General features: G+C 39.4%; 1 protein-coding gene across 2 annotated transcripts in view; it reads right to left on the bottom strand.

The window, feature by feature from the left end:
• Positions 1-18,548, bottom strand: part of HECTD2 (HECT domain E3 ubiquitin protein ligase 2) — an 86,392-nt gene extending 67,844 nt beyond the window's left edge. For both annotated transcript variants that reach the window (XR_014826613.1, XM_003483528.5), the window contains exons 1-2: positions 18,318-18,548; positions 1,832-1,961 (exon numbers count right to left, since the gene is read on the bottom strand). Coding sequence is in view for 1 of the 2 variants with exons in the window: in XM_003483528.5 (XP_003483576.1) it covers positions 1,832-1,961; positions 18,318-18,455 (268 nt within the window). In the remaining variant the exon portion in view is untranslated. The remainder of the gene's footprint in view (positions 1-1,831; positions 1,962-18,317) is intronic.
• Between the last annotated feature and the right edge of the window lie 333 nt (positions 18,549-18,881).

Here is an 18,881-nt window from a genome sequence, read left to right as displayed (position 1 = left end):
ACAGGCAATTTACCAGAAACCATGTCCTTAAACATTTCTAGGCTTATTTTGTTTTGTTTGGGTGTGAGGGACATTTTAACTGTTGCAGATTTGTTCTATCCCAGGCAAAGAGCACTTCAAATTATGCAAGTAATATATGTTCTCTGTGATGAAACAATATAGAGCTGTACAAAGAAATTGAGTGTAAGTATAATATCCAACCAATTCTGCTTTCCCGAGGAAACCAGGAACAAGTCGATGGGGATCCTTCCGTACTTCTTTTTCTGTTCAAAGAAGTATACAAGGTTTCCCTACACTTAAAAAAACTGAAGTCACATTCTACCTCTAACTGTGTAACTTGCATTTTTCATTTTACAATGTCGTGTATTGCTTCGAGAAAATTTATATATATGTCACAAATCTCTTAAAAGAGGCATGGTGTTTACAAAATGGATTACCATAATTGAGTCAACCAATTCATTTAGATTGCTTCAAATACCACTATTATAAACAATGTACACTCCTTCCATATGTCTTTGAACACATGTTATTTCTTTGGCATAAGTTCCTAGAAATGGAATACTGGGTTAATGAGTATATGAACATTTAAAAATGGAATATATGTCAATAATTTGCTCTCCAGAAAAGGTGAATCAATTTCCAAGCCCTCCATCCATAAAAGTGGCAATTTTCACACTCCCTGGACAACACCACAGACACCCATCCCTTCATTCTCTGCACATATTGACTTCCTTGGGTCAATAGTGCTTCCTTGAATACTAGTGAGATTGGGCATCCTTTACACGTAATTAATTGCTCGTATTTCTCTTTTGATTGGTCTATGCATACCCCTTTCCCTATTGGAATGTTAATGATCTCTGTGATTCAAGGATTTGTTTTTCACTATGACATTCTACTTTAACTTTGTTTATGACATTTTAAAATTCTTATAGAAGTTTTAAATTTTCTTATTATTTTCAAACTTATCAATTTTTTGTCTTATGGCTGTTGGCACTGTTATCATTGTAAGAATTTTTTATAAAAACAATTTCCTGTGTTGTGACACATCTGAAGCTATTATTTTCAAAAGTATGGCTAGTTGGCCTAATTCAATTTTCTGAATAATCTAAGACCAATCATTCACAATGTGTTTTACTGGTCCATCTCCGTCTCTTTGGCTGTCCTGGTGGCAGTCCTATCACTGGTACAGCTTTATAACATATGGTCCTATGGAGGAATGGGCTCCCCCATTACTTTTTCTTACATCCTTTCATTTATTCTTACAGATCAAATAGTGCATCATTTTTAAAGTTTCCTCCAAAAAAAAAAAAAAAACTGTTGAAAAATTCATTAAATGTTAGAGAGTAAATTAGGTGTGTCTGATATCGCTATGACATTTAAGTTTTTCTATTCAAATCACCTTTTAGTCTTCCGATAAAATTTTATAGTATTTTACACATAGGTTTCACTTACTTTCTCTTAGGTTTATTTCTAAATATTTCAAATATTGTCCATTAAGTCTCCTAATTGATTACTGCTCAAATAAAGGAAATCTATTGAAAAATTCTGTATATTTAGATTGCATCGGCTCCCCAACCAAACTTTATTATTCATGAGCTTTGTATTTCATTTTCTTACTCTAGGTAACAATTACTACTCTTTTCTGTAAATATTTATAGAGCTCATTTCTTTTCCTCATTGTTTTAACTTACTAGACCTAACAGAAAAATGCTTAATAAATAAAATCTACTTTTTAAATAGTTTGATAATATATTTTCAGCCAAGATATACAGACTATGTATACTTTTAGTAATTATAATTACATTAATTTTTAAATTTTTAAGTTTTTTACCATTCTTGATGTTAGGGAAAACAAGATGTGTGGGTGAACTTCTGTTTTCAGTGGCTTCTTTCTTCTGGTTAACAGTTGAAATAAAACTGCTGAAAGTAGAAATCTGACCTTTGGATCCTCTGTCCAAACCCTAAAAACAGAAAAGTTAACACTGTAGCATAATTCCTACTAGTTATAGTTAAATTATTTTACAGCAAAAATCATGAACATTTATAATAGAGACTTTAATTTGATGATAAAGAGATAAAACATGTATATAATATTGACTTACCTTTTCTAGGACCAAATGGTTTTAAGTATAAAATGGAAAGAGTCCTTATCATGTAACTGCTTACAAACCGATAAAGTGTGGAAATGAGGATGACAGTGCCTTCCTCATGAGGTTACTGTGAGGTTTAACTGAGATAAAACAATAAACGCAACTGTAAAACAATTAGCACAGCTTCTTGTCTTTAGTGCATGCTCTATTCATATTAACTGCTATTTTAACTTGGAATTTAAGTAACACCTTTTTTTGTGATTTTCACAAATATTTGTTTCAGTAGTTAACATGCATGTGGTACTTCACAGGTTGATTCATTGAAGGTTTCCTTGTCTTTTGAGGCAACTTGAAAAGTTCACATAAAAAGATTAAACCCTTTAGAGTTGATTTCTCTCTAAACATATGTTTGGACATGGGTGTAAGGGGATTTCAAAAAATAGGGCTAGGTACTTAAGTGCAGATAATCTGGCAATCTTCCTGTAGCATAGAATCTATTCATTAACACACTTTCCACAAAATAACTATAAAATTCAAAATATATAATTAATCTGCACTTTATAAATAAAATCACCAGTGCAACATTCAGCTATAAAGTTATCTCCGGACTCGGAGTTCCCATCCTGGTGCAGCAGAAACGAATCTGACCAGGAACCATGAGGTTGCAGGTTCGATCCCTGCCCTCGCTCAGTGGGTTAAGGATCTGGTGTTGCCGTGAGCTGTGGTGTAGGTCGCAGATGCAGCTTGGATCCTATGTTGCTGTGGCTGTGACATAGGGCAGCAGTTGTAGCTCTGATTCAACCCCTAGCCTGGGAAACTCCATATGCTGAGGGTGTGGCCCTAAAAAGCAAAAATAAACCAACAAACAAATAAATAAATAAATAGAGTTATCTCAGGACTCATTCTCAGCTCTCAGCCCTTCCCAACTCATCCTATATTCCAGCTTCCAGATGCTTAATAGAACACAATAGTTAACTTCTTCTCTGACATTCACTTCTTTATGGTAAAGGTACACAATTTCTTTGCTTTCACAGAAGAGAGTTTCTTTTTCATCTCCTCCTTCCTCATTCACCAGACTGATTTCCATGTATCTTTTTAGAATGAGCTCAGATGTCATGCAGCAAAGAATTCACACACACCAAATATTCACTCTCTCACACCCCCTACTCTCTTGCAGCTAAGTAGAGCCATCTAACTAATTCTAATAGGCCACAAAGAAAAGTAATGTCTACCATTTGTGGACTAGAAAGTAACAATGCTTTCAAGGCTGTGGGCCAACCTCTGGCCCCTCTCTCCTTTCCTTCACTGTGACAATCATAGAAGCTGCAAACTGAGATATTAGAGCATCTATCGCCTTGGGTCCCCGAGTCACTGTGTGGAGCAGGGCCAATGCTGACCAACATTAGATTACACCATTATCAATAAATAAACCTTTACAATTTTCAAACACTGAAGCTTGGGGCTACACTGTAAATGCTGCATAATCCATCTCCCATAACTTCTGCAAAGCTTCTTCTGGTGGTCACCATTTCCACAAAATTCAATCACTCTTATTTATGCCTTATTTAATAATTTACTTAAATTATTCCACTGAAACTGTAATTGTTCTCATACTGGTCCTTTATGCTGGACTAGAAATTCCTTATTCATCACAGAATTTGACATCCAGTGTTGCACAGATCCTACACTTTAGAGTAAATTTATTCTGTATTCCTTTTTAAGAGATTATTACAGAAAATAACCCAGAAAAAAAAATCAGATATTATACACAAAGAGAATTTCTGGACCTAAGAGATTTTTAGAAATGAGTTATTTAACTCCTTTATTTCACAGATGTGGAAAATGGAAGTGAGACTCAGCTAAAGTCATTCAGCTAACAAGCACCAGAGATGTATTGGGCTCTAAATCAGAACTTGAGGAGTACTTCCATGAGGAAAGCACATGTATGCAATTGTGCGTGTGTGACCTCTTTGGCTGCTCACAAAATTTGTTTTGTTCCTGGTTGTTTGCTTGCTTTGCTTGTTTTTGCTTGCTTCTTGGCTAGATTTAGGCTCAATGAAATCTAAGTCAATATTTCTTTGTTAGGATTAGCCTACATAGTCCAACCTATAGAGTTAAACATATTGCCTAACCTTCTAATAGACATAAGATATGAATCTGAAGTTTCAGAATCACAGACAATATCATCTAGGGTCTTGAACAGAGCCTATGAGACACTGTGTGCTCCACAAAGGATTATTCCAATAATAACACCATACTAAACAAGTCATGTATTGAGCACCTGGTATATGCCTACTACTATATTAGGTGCTTTAAAACAACATTCCTATGAATTATGAATTTACACCTCATTTTACAAACAGGGAAACTGAAGTTTCCACGAAAAATATTCACAAAGCTGGTAACTGGGAGTTCAAACCCTAGTCTGAATGACCTTGATGTCGTAATCTTAAACCACGATAGCTCAGAGTCCCTGGCTACAGTAGCTATCACTCACTAAGCATTTATCATGTTACACATAGCAGCCTGTTCTCACAACAATGCTTGTGGTTGATATTATCCTCTCTACTTTCATGGATATATGCTGAAGGAAACTGAATAGCTTTAGGAGCAACCCACTTAACCAGAGGAAATTAACATAAACAGAAAAACTAACTGCATTTTAGGGAAACCTGTTATTCCAGCAATTTTGGGAAAGACTCAATATTTTACTTTATTTTTCTGCCCCTTCTTTTTAAAAAAATGTTTAAGTGATTTTTATTTTTTCCATCATAGCTGGTTTACAGTGTTCTGTCAATCTTCTACCGTACAGCAAGGTGACCCAGTCACACATACATATATACATTCTTTTGCTCACATTATCATGCTCCATCATAAGTGATTAGATATAGTTCCCAGTGCTATACAGCAGGATCGCATTGCTTATCCATTCCAAAGGCAATAATTTGCATCTATTAACCCCAAAATCCCAGTCCACTCCACTCTCTCCCCCTCCCCCTTGGCAACCACAAGTCTGTTCTACAAGTCCATGATTTTCTTTTCTGTGGAAAGGTTCATTTGTGCCGTATATTAGATCCCAGATATAAGTGATATCATATGGTCTACCCCTTCTTAATAAAAAGAGATCCCAAAGAACACTGCTTGGTTCACCAGGGAATCTTTAAATAATAATATAACAAGTAACGGATTCAATTAACAAAGCCATTTAACAACTATCAGCTCTAATTGCTAATAATTTATAATGTAGATTCCCAAGGAAGAGAGAGAAAAACGGAGAAAGAGATTAATAAAATAGTGATACACAATACTTTCACATAAAATAGTTTCAGTAAATTACATAGTAAAATAGTCTTGGTAAATTAAAAGAATATACTCAAATTCATAGAACTAGTTTGTTGATTAGAAAAATAAAAGTAACCTATACATTCGAAAAAATATATCCTTCCTTGCTATAAATATCAGGATACTTAAATGAGAACTGTATTAACTACTGAGGTCAAGTTTTCTTATTTGTATGTTTCATACTATCAAAACATCTTAAATAATCGTGGGAACAAGTGCCAAATTTGATATACTATATGTTTTGATATGCATAATAATTAATAAAAGTAACCAATCTGTAATATGGGGTCAATGAATAGCTTCCCAGTAACAGAACTTTGCCAACTTAGTTGCAAATATCTACAATAACTTAATATATCAAGGGCTTTTTTTGTTGGTAACTGTCACCGACATTACCTACGGCTGAGCAACAAGAGGATTTAGGGAGCACTGTAGTTGAGATACAGAATCAGAAAGGGAGACCCAGTGAGATGAGACTGGGGAGGTAGGCAGGGACGGTATCACGAAGCCTTGAGGCTAGGCAGTACCAAGTCTATCCTAGAAGGGGACGGGGAAAAATCACGGGGGACTTGTGAGCAGGGAGTGACATGATTACATCTACATCTTAGTGAAATCACTCTGTCAGCAATGAAGGGAACAGACTGAAGGGGAGCAATACCAGAAGTAACATCAGGCCTGGTGAGAGAAATAAAATCTGGACTGAGACAGTAGGTAAAGGGAATGAAGAACAGCAGCCTGGGCCAAAGCAATGGCAACACGGTAACACTAATTTCAGGTCCAAATGTGAAGCATGAGGATTAGAGAACCGGTCCATAAATTCTAAATTAAATGAGATGAACAATGTAAAATGCTTTATTTCAAATTTCAGGAGAACAGACACAGTTTGACACCTCACCATGAAGAAGAAGGCATATGATTAAAGAACATATAAAAACTTGAAGAAATCCTAGACTGGCTTATAGATACATGATTCGTGAGAGACAAGAAAAGGAACCAATGGTCACTAGGCAAAAGCATGCTTCTTATGCCAAAATAATGTAATTTTTCTACCTGACAGGGTTACCATGATGCTGCTGTTACACAGCAAAGGCTATGCAAAACTAATACAAGGACAAAACCCTGGGAACTACTGGCATACATGACATGAGCTGACAAAAAAGATTAAGAATGAAAGACCAAAAATGCTAAGAAATCCAAGAGAAGGTAATGCATTAAAAATTAAGGAAGGATGGAGTTCCCATTGTGGCTCGGTGGGTTAAGAACCTGATATAGTGTTCATAAAGATGTGGGTTTGATCCCTTGCCTCATTCAGTGGGTTAAGGATCCTGAATTGCTGTGAGCTGTGGCTTAGGTTGCAGATGCAGCTAAGATCTGGCATGGCTGTGCTGTAGGCTGACAGCTGCAGCTCCAGTTCAACTCCTAGCCCAGGAATTTCCTTATGCTGCAGATGCAGCTATAAAAAGCAAAAAGAAAATTAAGGAAGGGTCAAGTTTCAAGGAAAAAAGAGGTCAACAATGCTGAATGATGAAGAGTGGCTAGGTCTAAAATGTGCGTCTTAGAATGAACAGCAATGAAATCTTGGGGACAAAAGAGACAACAGATTCAGGGGAGTGGTGGCAGCAGGAACTGGATGAAATGAATTGGCAAATGAACAGGAAGTCAGGAAATGAAAGCAATGAGCAGGGTTTGCTCTATCCAGAAGCTTCACGGAAGGGGAGAAAGGCCAGTGGCTGGAAAGGTACAGGTGTAAAGAAAGATACACTGAGCATGTTGCCAGTGTATCTTTACCATGGATGCCAAATCCAGCATTCACTTCCACGGTCCCCATAGCGTTACTGCTATTCTTTGTGCAGCAATGGCCGTGGATTGGGGCAGAGACAGGCATTCAACCAAAAGGCAGCCATCTGTAGGCCAGGTGGCCACACATTAGGTGGCCTGGCATAAAGGGCATTGATGCTTCCTAGTATGTTAATTAAAGGCGGTCTTTCCAGATTTTAGATGGAAGAATATGGAAGAGTGACCAGCTAAGAGTGAGAGAACATTAGAGGCATAGAAAGCAGCAAATCTCTCTTCCTATTTGCTTTCTGGTTCTATGTTAATAAATCCCTTTTCCAAAAGGAGGTATATATGGCCTGATTTTCTGTTCCCTGTAATCAAAAAAGCTTAAACAATAATGAGCAAAAACATCCTCAGTCTAGTCAGCCTCTTGGCTTGTAAGATGACTATGCTCTTGATATTTTACACTTGAGATGACATGAAATTAATCATGGACGATTTCACAGGGTGACAGTGCACTACAGATTAATAAGAGCAAACCCTCAAAATAGCAGATGCCCCACACCAGCTTACACAAAAGAAACCTTACCCACAACCTGATACTTTCATGAAAACACATGGCAGCAGGCTGTGTGGTGGTAGACTGCATAAAAACTAGAGAATCAAGAAGCTACTGGGTATTTTAGGGCTATCAAACTTCAGCCTAAATGAAAGGTTAGAGAACATTACGAGTCTTCTAAGAACTGGATCTACCACAGTTCTTACATCTGGTTCCCTGAGGAGCTTTGGAAGTGTTATCCAAGAGTCCCGCGGAACAGGAGCACTAGAGATGACGTCCTGGAATGTGGCCAGCCTACCAACAGTGGGCTGCATGTGTTGAAGACTAGAGAGTAGCAGGATACCCAGCCAGCTGTTACAGAGGAAGAAGAGTACAAACAGGGAACATAGGGGAAAAACACAAAGGATTCATCAAGGAGAAAAACTCAAAATACTTAAACCTGGCATAACAAACAACAGACTTGACTCCCCCTAGGCAGAAGCTAACCAGGAGTTTACCTGCTAAAAAAATGTGATGTAGTAATTGCAAAACTCATCAAAGACCATATTTCAAACATAGCTAACAAGGACCTCAATGGCTTTTTTGACAATATAATCACACAGATTATATTTGAGACTATAATTTCAAGAAATTAAAGACAAATGCTTAGAATACCTGTTTCGCTCCTGTTAACACGTAACTAAGTATTGTCAATCTTATTTTAAATTTTAACATATGAGTTCCTACTTTCAACTTTTACTAAGGAACAGATCACATCTGAGTTCAATTTCTGATTTATCATATTTTTCAATTAGAAGCCAGTAAGAACGATATTCATGGTTTTCCATGATAGCTTTTGCACTGAATATCATGTTCTATTATATTCAAAATTCTGATAAAATTTACTTTGCTTATGCTCTATCTCCCAAAAGCTGCCTTAGGAGAAAAAACATTTTTATTCACATTCTCAACCAATCTTTGATAAAAGAATAATTGCTGACTCTCTTTCATTGTGAAACACTTCTTAAAGCCATAATATCTCACTGCATTAGAGTCTCTGAAGTAAAATATTTTAAATTGAATTTCTATGTTTACAAAATTCATTATTCATAATACATTTTAAACTACCAGCTTTACAAAAGGTGGAAATGCTAGCATTTGAAACTAGATCAAGTGAAAATTAATACTGCATTCTAGATATCTCCTTAGGTTAGCTGACAGTTTTATTTACTGCAGATATAACACACTGCCAATGCAAAGGTATAAGGACTCTACACAGAGCTCTTTGGTTTGGTGGGTGACGCAAAGTTGTCACAAGGGATCCAGTCACCAGGATATTTTAAATTACGTTCAATATTTTCTTTTCTTAATTTTTTATTTTGCTTTTAAGTTTTATTAAAGTATGGTTAACTTACAAGGCTGTGATAACTTCTGCCATACAACAAAGTGACCCACTCATACAAACACACATAATCCATTCTGATTCTTTTCCCACATAGAACTGGGTAGAGTTCTCTGTGCTATATAGCAGGTTCCTGTTGGCCAATCATTTCATATACCTCAGTATGCATACGCCGATCCCAAACCCTCGGTCCATCCCTAAGTTCAGTATCTTCTATTTGAGAAGAGCTGTACATAACGTATTTCAGAAAATGTTCCATAAGATAAATGACCAGGTATTTTCAAATGTCCAACAAGACTTGGCTAGTCAGAAAATTCACTTCTGTACAATACCTGTCATCAGTAAGACCAAATAAAAAGCATTAATGGTAATAGCACAAAGGGAAATTCTAGATACATTAGTGTACTGGTTCTCAAGCTTTCTGGTTTCAAGAACTCTTCATACTACTATGTATGAACCAATTCCTTTTAAAATAACAATAAACCCATTTATGGACAATATATTTTCCCAAACAAAAATCAGTGAGAAGAGTGGCATGGTTTACATTTTACAAATTTATTTTTTAATATCTAGTTTCATAGAAGACAGCTGGATTCTTATATGTTTCTGCATTCAATTTGTTGCAATATCATGCGTCACATAGCCTTTAGAAAACTACACATACACTCACGAGAGAATGAGTGAGAATAAGACAACACAAATAACATCCTAGTCTCATTACAAACAGAGGTTTGATCTCATGGACAACTAAAAGGATGCTGAGGACCACACTTTGAGGATGGCTATAGGAATACGCAGCAATGAGAACTAAGAATGAATCTAAGATGGAGTTCCCGTCATGGCTCAGTAGTTAACGCATCTGACTAAGAACCATGAGGTTGAGGGTTCGATCCCTGGCCTTGCACAGCAGGTTAAGGATCTGGTATTGCCGTGAGCTGTGGTGTAGGTCAAAGACACAGCTTGGATCCCACATTGCTGTGGCTGTGGTGTAGGCTGGTGGCTACAGCTCCGATTGGACCCCTAGCCTGGGAACCTCCATATGCCGCTGGAGTGGCCCTAGAAAAGACAAAAAAAAAAAAAAAAAAAAAAAAAAAAGAGAATGAATCTAAGAAATCTTGGGAGAACAAGAAGACAACACTTAAATCTGTGCTAATATAGCCACTTGCCCTATGTGAATACTGAGCACCTGAAATGCACTCATAAGTGTAAAATATAGTTTTCAAACACAGTATGAAAAAGCTGTAAAATATCTTATTAAGTACCTATACTGATTAAATGTTGAAATGGTAAGTTTCTGGATATATTGGATTAAACAAAACATAATATTAACATTTATTTTACCTCTATTTTTATTTTATTTATTTATTTTTTTGTCTTTTAGGGCTGCACCCAAGGCATATGGTAGATCCCAGGCTAGGGGTCGAATCGGACTTGTAGCTGCCGGCCTACGCCACAGCCACAGTAACATGGGATCTGAGCTACGTCTGCGACCTACACCACAGCTTACGGCAACGCCAGATCCTTAACACACTGAGTGGGGCCAGGGATCAAACCTGAGTCCTCAAGGATACTAGTCAGATTAGTTTCCACTGAGCCACGAAAGGAACTCCACCTCTTTTTTTATTCTTTTTAATGTGACTATTAGAACATTTTACATCATATATGTGGTTCACTGGACACCTTTCTACTGGACAGAGCTGATACAGATGAAAGCACACTTTCCTAAACTAGATCCAATCCAACATACAATCTTAAGAAATTATTATTCAGATTCACTGTTTCCCCATGTCATTCAGGAAGATGTGCTGGAAACACAGCAAATTTAAAAATGGTATAAAATACAAAGAAAAAAGATATCTGGATAAATAAAAACTGAGTGACTTGTGTTGGTTATTTTGGATATGTACATAGGGATAATGGCAGTCTATGCACTTTTGACCCCACCTCACTGAAATTTATTTTTCAAATCCAAAGAGGAATACTTCAGTAATACATTGACTGAGTGCTCCTAACATAAAGCCTGTATCCTTCAGACTCAATGGGTCCAGGGACTACCCATGATAACATAGAAAAACCATTTACAAAAGAGTGAGCGGCTTCCTGAGAAAGACAGCAAAGGTTATCGCATTAAAAGACTAGTGAGCAAATGCATATTTATGTTTTAAATTAAAATAAAAATCATTTAATATACTTTGCTTTACCAAATTTTAAAATAAACTGACCTAAATTACCAGTTAGGGCCATATCAGATGAGGGGCCTCAACTGTACAAATACAGTATATAGACTTAAGTCTACAAAGGACCATTTTAGGCCCTGTAACTGGCTAAAGATTTTCGGTTTTCTTTTTTGTATGTTTTTGCACAATTCCTTATTGAAATGGTGGGTTATAAAATCAGTGCTTCACATCATTCAAGATGTGAAAAGTTGGCCACTTTCAAGGTATAAACCTACCTTCAAAACTAAATGCACCTGCCCAGTGGAACTGTGTCCTTTAAGTGATAGAAAGACCATCTTTCAAAGGAGACTAGGAAGCCAGAATGTGGATTTTGAGACAAAATTTTAACACCAAAAAAGTCACAATGCAATTGATCTTATAGATAACTGAAATTTAACCCTACTTAATACAAAAGAAATGTTAGTTCTGAAGCTCAGAAACTTCAGTCTTTGCTTTTCAGGGAGCAAGGTGGCCTGGCAGATCTTATACACTTACTTTACAACGTGGGAAAAAAAGAAACTGCATCAACCGATTACCCTTGACACTAAAATACTGCTTTTAGAGTGTGTGATTTGATGCCAGCACAATTCTCAATTTATTGTTCTTTAATAAAAAGCATCTGGATCAAAACCAGTTACTTGGAATAGCTTCCTTGAATGACTAGGTTCAAACTTCAGACTTTTCAATTACACTGAATCAGTAAAATTTCAACAATTTCTATTTTTAAACAGCATGTTCATTTATTATCATCATTCCCCCCAGCAATGTTTTTTGACTGCTTACTAAATTGTCACCAAATTACAAATATCAATTGAGGAACAACTAGTTATTCACATAAGGCTTAGCAGTCCAACATATTCACGGACAAGAAGAGATCCTTCTGATAGGAGAAAAAGTAGAAAAATTCAAACTTTCCAGGGCTTTCTCAGCTCCACTCACTTCTTCACTTATCTTCTGGTGATCTTTCTCTACTCTCTCTTCTTCAGTTCTAAGTAAATACAAGCAAGTTAATTCCCAAATACTATGCCAAAGTAAGGGGCTACACTATAACACTAGTGGTACCCCTTTCTGAAACTATGACTTTTCCTTTACAAAAAGAAATTCATATGAACCCAGGCATACTCTAGCCCTAAAGAGTGCAGAGAGCCCATGTAATCCCTTAATTCAGTGATTCAGAGTGTGTGTGTGTATGGTGTGCTAGGAGGGAGACAGCTGATACAGCTAGTATCTATAGAGCTTGAGGCTTGCTATACAGGGTTGTAAAGGAAAGTACTGAAACCACAGGACAGGAGTGGAGAGGGCTGCCTGGCTTACTTGAGTGCTTACTTAGTCAAGGCTCTTTCTTAAGTACATTATGTGTATTAATTAACTTGGTCTTATCCACCCTATGAGGTAAGTTCTATTCGTATTTCCCCATTTTATAGAAAGAGAGCTACAAATAACAAATGTAGTAGCATACTGGGCACTTTGGAAGGTCCTCTGGTTCATAACTTAGAAGGACCATTTTATTTCAATTGTTAAATATAGTCAAATTATTTGTTCTAACATCTTGAATTAATTAGTAATGGGAGGATAAGCAGACAAGTACAATACGGCTTTACAATGGAAAAAAAGTTGACAAATGACTTTACAACCCACTCAAAATTAGAAACACCCTGGTGATGAATTTATATAGCTATAGCCCTCCCTTTCCGTGTTTCAAGACTCTTTTAAATATTACTTTTCTTTAATGAGATTCCTTTATTTCACATAGAAATTAGTGATCCATTCCTACCATAATTAAAACAGAAATTATCAGATATCCCAGAATACATCTGTCTTTCCCATAATAGCTGCATCTCTAGTAACAAAGTTGCCAACAAATTTGTCATCTAACCACATCCTCTTTTCTAAAATAAGAAATACTGCTGTACCTATGGGTTCTTTCAATCACATGGTCCCTGACCATAGACATAGAATATATGGAATAAGGGCAAGAGCATGGGTTTTTTTCTGAGTCAGAAAAGTCTCAACTGAATTGAAACTGAGCTTACACTTCGTGAGCCATTTTTCCCTTTGGCAGAATACCTACAGGTAATGTGGTTCCCAGATTCCTCTGAATTGGGAACAGTAGCTTCCTCACAGTCACAGCAGTTAGGCGACTGATTTTGGTTGCACTGACTGAGCTGAGAGATAACATGGAAAATGCTTAGCCCAGAGTAGGTACTCAAATAAATACCAGCAATTATTTATATTATTTCTAGGTATTGCACATATGTGTATAGGATGTATATTTTAATATCTGTGGTTTATTAAATTGCTTAAATCACCTTTACCAGCTAGAGCCTTCATTCTTTACCATCTCATCTCTTGTTTAGAACATAATGGACAAAGGGTACAAGATTTTCCAAAAATAAGATTGCTGTTAATACCTAGAGGGGCCGGTTTCATCACACATACACATGTTTATTTGCAATGCTGCTGGCTGGACTGCTTTTTTAAGTAAATGTTTTCGTCTGAGAGAATTTGTCTGGAAACAAGAACCCCTTTTATTAATCTCCCTCTCTCTCATTCCTGTTACCTAGTTAGGTTCCCCCTAATTCCCTTAGGCCTTACTATCTGGCCACCAACCTAGGGGATGCACCATCACCTTGAGTATGAACGACAAAGCTCCTTCCTTGCCTTCTCTCTCCTCCCGTCTAACCACCTCTAATCGCTACCACTAATTTCATTATGTTGTTCCTCTATTTAAGAAATGCCAATGGTTTCCTGCTAAGCATGGGGCGGCGGGGGGGGGGGGGGGGACATTCCCCACCTAATAATCTGGTCCAGCCCCCATGCAATCTCACTTACCTCCCACAAGTTCCCAGCATGCTTCCATTGGGCTTGCTTTATTACTCCCTAATTCTTCCCTTTTAGCCTTGTTCATGTTTCCCCCACTGCATTACTTGACCCATTTGCTTCTGCCCATCCAAATCCTATCATCCTTCAATGGCCAGCCAGCTTAGATAATTACCTTTGCTTTGAGGTCTTTCTTCGCAGTTCTGCACACATTGATTTCCTTTCTCTGATTTCCTATTGTGCAAATTGTTTCTATGGCACAAATTGCTTCTATGGCTTTTACACATTGCTTTGCTTTGTTGTATTTTCATGTGTTAGCCCTGCCTACCCTGAGGCAAGAATTTTTTTTTTTTTTAACTTTGTGTTTTCTGTAGCATCTAGTCCAAAGTGAAACATAATAGTTGTTCAATAACTGGTAGTTACATTTTGGTCCAATGGCTCCATCAAAAAGGTTTATATGCCCCAACACAAATTTCTCACTATTGTTTCCCCCCTCACCTGACAAGTCTCCAGACCTTCACTGGGAGCAAACTTCCCTTTATAATCTTAAACCAATTTCCTTCCTTGCCCTTCACCTCCCTGACCTAAGTCTAGCTCTTTCTTGAACCCACTTAGTTTCTTGCAACTGACCCATGAGAACCTCTCTTTCTCTTCTCAACTGATTTAAATGCTGAGTTGACACAGACAAACCCATCCTCATTTGTCACTATTATTTTCTCCTTCCCCATTCACCAATTTTTTCTAACTTTTGTATTACATCAGCAACTCATGTATACTATTCTCCTCCACTCCAATCTGTCAACTTCAGTAAACAGTCACATCATCAGCCCTTCATATTCCTTATTCTCCTTAGCTCTGTAGGGCTGCATCACCACCCCACAGCCACAAGGCCAAACTCAAACACAGACAGTCCTCTGAGGCTCTATCTTGGGCTCTTGAGCATCCCTAACTAGAACCTCCTTAACTGCCATTTCTCTCAGTTGCCCACTACACCTGACTTTTGCTGTACCTCCGTCACTTAATCTATACCTCTCACTACTCCATCTCAAACGCTGCTCCACAAACTAAACGGTCTTGGGGCAGCAGACTCCAAGAAGCTTTTAATTCAGGACACAGAACCTCAATGTTCAATCTTTGCTACACCTGGGAATTAAAAAAAAAAAAAAAAAAAAGATTGGGTAATTGGTTTAATGGCCTGCATTTGGGCCTGGGCAACCAGGGCTTTAAAAACTTCCCAGGTGATTCCACGGTGCATCAGAGATTGAGAACCAGTGTGTTAGGGTGAGAGCTCAGAATTGGGACTTTGACATGCTACCAAGTAACTGGGTGGTCAGTCAGGTCTGACACTACTGTGGTAGGCATTTCCTGGCTAGAATGGACTTCCTGCACACTTAGGTGGTCTTAGGCTAGATTACATTATGGCTGTTCCTTCCTGCACCCTCAGCCCTATCCCTGCACCTTTCTTTAAAGGTCCATGATACAGTCACAACTCTCTAAGTTTAATCAGGATCATCACATCTTGGCCTTATACTTATTTTAGGGAGCCATTACTCTTAAATTATTTCCAAACTCTCATAAAAATGTGATACAATGATCTTCGGAAAAAGCTAGTACTGCAGGGCTATACTACAAGAGTCATAAACTCCATCTACATAGACAGAGTTGTTAACTTGGGGCAAAAAGGAAGAATCACTAAAATGGTTCAAAGAAATAACTTTGCGATGCAATCAGGTTCCTAAGCAAACCTCCAGAAGCTCTATTTGCTCCACATGGAAGCTGGAAAACAACCAAGCAGGCCACAAGCTGTCTTTCCCTGCCCCCCACACCAAGGCCTTGCCCACTTACCGCCCTGGCTTTCTTGCCCTCTGGGAGACCAACCACAGATTTTCTTAACTAAGGCTTTTCACTGCTATGGCTCAGAATTTCAGCTCTAGAAATCTCTGACAAATAGCACACACCACACATCATCATCGGTTAAGTTCCTCATCTTCTCCTTGCTCTTCTAACTCCTGGTGCAAAACCTGAGAAAAAGTCCTTTTCTCTCCTGATATGACTAAAAACATCATTGCTAATGACAAACCTCTGTCAATTCAAAGAAGAGCCTTAAATTCTGAATTCATAAAAAAAACCCCAAAAACCTATCGTTAAACCCCCCCAAAAAAAATTAAAAAAAAATTGCACAATGCTACCACCCTGCTTGTAAGGCACCAAAACTGCCTTCAGAATCTCGAGTTTTACTAGGCATCCTTATACTCTTCCAATTTAACCTATGTCTTTTCAAGGTTTGATTTAAGATTTTTAAAAATTTCTTGAACTAGTCTTCTGATTGGTCACGCTCGTCCAGATTCTTTGATTCGCACTTTCAAAATCCTCTAAGCTTTTAAAACTGAAAGATTTTAGTAACTCACTTGGTGATAAAACATGTACCCTACCTGAACTCTGACAATCCACCCTGAGCTGCACTATATGAAGCTGCAGAGAGACCTCAGCTAATTCAGGGTGAACAATACATCCCTTTCACTACAGAGCTATTATTATGCTTGATTATGGGGAACTGGCCAGGACCCCACGGTAGATGCTATACATGACATATATACTGAATTACCTTTCTACAATCTGAAAAACTCTGAATTTCAAAAGCCCATGGGTTTGAGTTAACAATCTGTAGACCTGTGTCCACACTGTATCAATCTCTCCAAGCTTTTATTCCAAGTCTTCAATTTTTCAGTTACGATGAGGTAAGTTTCAGGGATCATGCTTACTTGAGGACCTAACCCCATTCGTGTAACTGTTCCTATAAGCATATATGCATTGTTTTAAACTGACTTAGAAATGATCTGCTGAAACACTGCCTATTTGCCAGTTAAGAACCTCCCAGATAAGCTCTGAAAGCCTAGGATTCCTACAGCAGGAACTGGGTCTAAAAGCAGCTGGGTGACAAATTCCTTCAAAGCATTTCCCAAAGTAATTCCTACTCACAACTCCAATTTACCAATCAACCACAGTAATTTTTTAAAATTGTCATTCTATTACTGTCTGCACTCTGCTGTGCTGATTTAACATAAAAAGCTTGCTCTAACAATTTCCAGTTATCACAGTCCTTAGACATTTTTGAAAAACCTGCCGAATCAAAACATTATTCCTGTAATACTTTAAATTAGAGTGAGCTATTTTCATAAGTTCTTAGTCACTTAAGAGGGAGGTTTTAAGAAAATGAATTGCAAGCAGGAATAAAGAAAATGTATCCTGTTCTCTAAACTTTTACTATTTTGTCACACAGGGCTGCATAAGTCATGGTCTTTAAAAGTATGAAAGTTTCAAGAAGTAATTTGAATATTGTCTCAAATAAAAATCTCAAAAATCAGAGGTTAATTTTGTGCGTGTGCTCCAAAGTAAACAGTCATAACCACCAGTAAAAATAGGGAAGGGGGGCTGGCCCATTACATCATCTGGCAATATGCAGTTTCAAGCCAGAGAGCGCTCCCCAAATAATCCTTAAGAAAATCCTGCTGGGAAATCATCGCCTTGAAGCTTAGATCACTTGAGTCTAAAGAAAGGTTAAAAAAGCCTCCCCACCTTATGTCACATGTCTGTACCATATGAAAAAATAAAACCATCATCGAGGCATCCACCCCCCACTACCCTGACTGTAAAGGAAAGGTCACAATTAAGTGGAAACTCGCCGCAAAGCGGGTTCAATCCGAAGGGGGAAGGGAAGGAAAAGCGAACCAAAGGGGGAAATATTCGCTTCCACAATGCTTGCAGGCAGGCAGCTCAGTGGAAAATCTACTCTCGCCTGTCTGACACCTTATCCTCATCCAACAGATGATGCTGGCTCCAAGGTGCTGGTCATTTCCTAAGAGAGAGTGCCCCCACCCCCAACCAAAAAATAACCGAAAGCAGCCAGGAGACCCCGCTACCCCGGCATTTCCCGAGGGTGGAAGGTGCTGCTCGCGAAGTGATCGCGGCTGCCCAGGAGGCACAACTCTGATTTCGGCCAGAGGAAGGGCAGCCAGGGCGTTTTTCCCCGCATGGGTCCGGGGGTACCAGGAGGAGACGCGGGTCCCAGGGCGCCCCTCGACCCCCTCCCGACCCGCCGTCGGGGCGCCCCGCGGCCCCCGCCCGGCACCTACCGCAGCCGCACCGGCGCCCGCCGACACGATGGGTGGCAGCTTCTCGCGCTCCGGCTCCTTCCCTTTCTTCTCCTCGGGCGCGGCCGCCACCACCGCCGGCGGCGCGGCAGGCGAGGGCACCCGATCCGCCTCACTCATGTCTGGCCGGGCGGCGGGAGCGCGAGGCGGCGGCAGCGGCCGGGGTGCTGCTTGGCGTTGGCGCTGCTGCCGCCGCGGCCGCGAGAGGGCTCTGGGCCGCCGTGTCCAACCACCGCCGCTCCGCCCGCGCCCGCGCCGCGCCGGGAGCGCGCCCGGATACCCCGCCCCGCCCCCGCCCCAGCTCCAGCCCCAGCGCGCGCCCGGCCGGCCCGCAGCTCCCGCCTGCTCCTGGCCTCGGCCGCCCCCGCCCCGCCCCCGGCTAGGCCCGTGGGTCGCGGGTCCCGGACGCTGGCCACTACCTCCCTCGCCAATCCCCGGGACTCGGGAGACTAGGCGCCGAGGCTAGGCCGCCATTTTTTTTTGCGGATCGTCGCCCGAGTTGGCGAGAAGGGGGTCCGGACTAAAGGGTCGGGAGTCGGGGGTGTG

The sequence above is a fragment of the Sus scrofa genome, chromosome 14 (genome assembly GCF_054392235.1).
Source record: "Sus scrofa isolate SSC_HxYL_T2T_F1_AM1 chromosome 14, Sscrofa_HxYL_maternal_Yorkshire_Landrace_v2.0, whole genome shotgun sequence".
Lineage (NCBI taxonomy): Eukaryota > Metazoa > Chordata > Mammalia > Artiodactyla > Suidae > Sus > Sus scrofa.
This window is presented reverse-complemented; position numbering and strand designations above follow the sequence as displayed.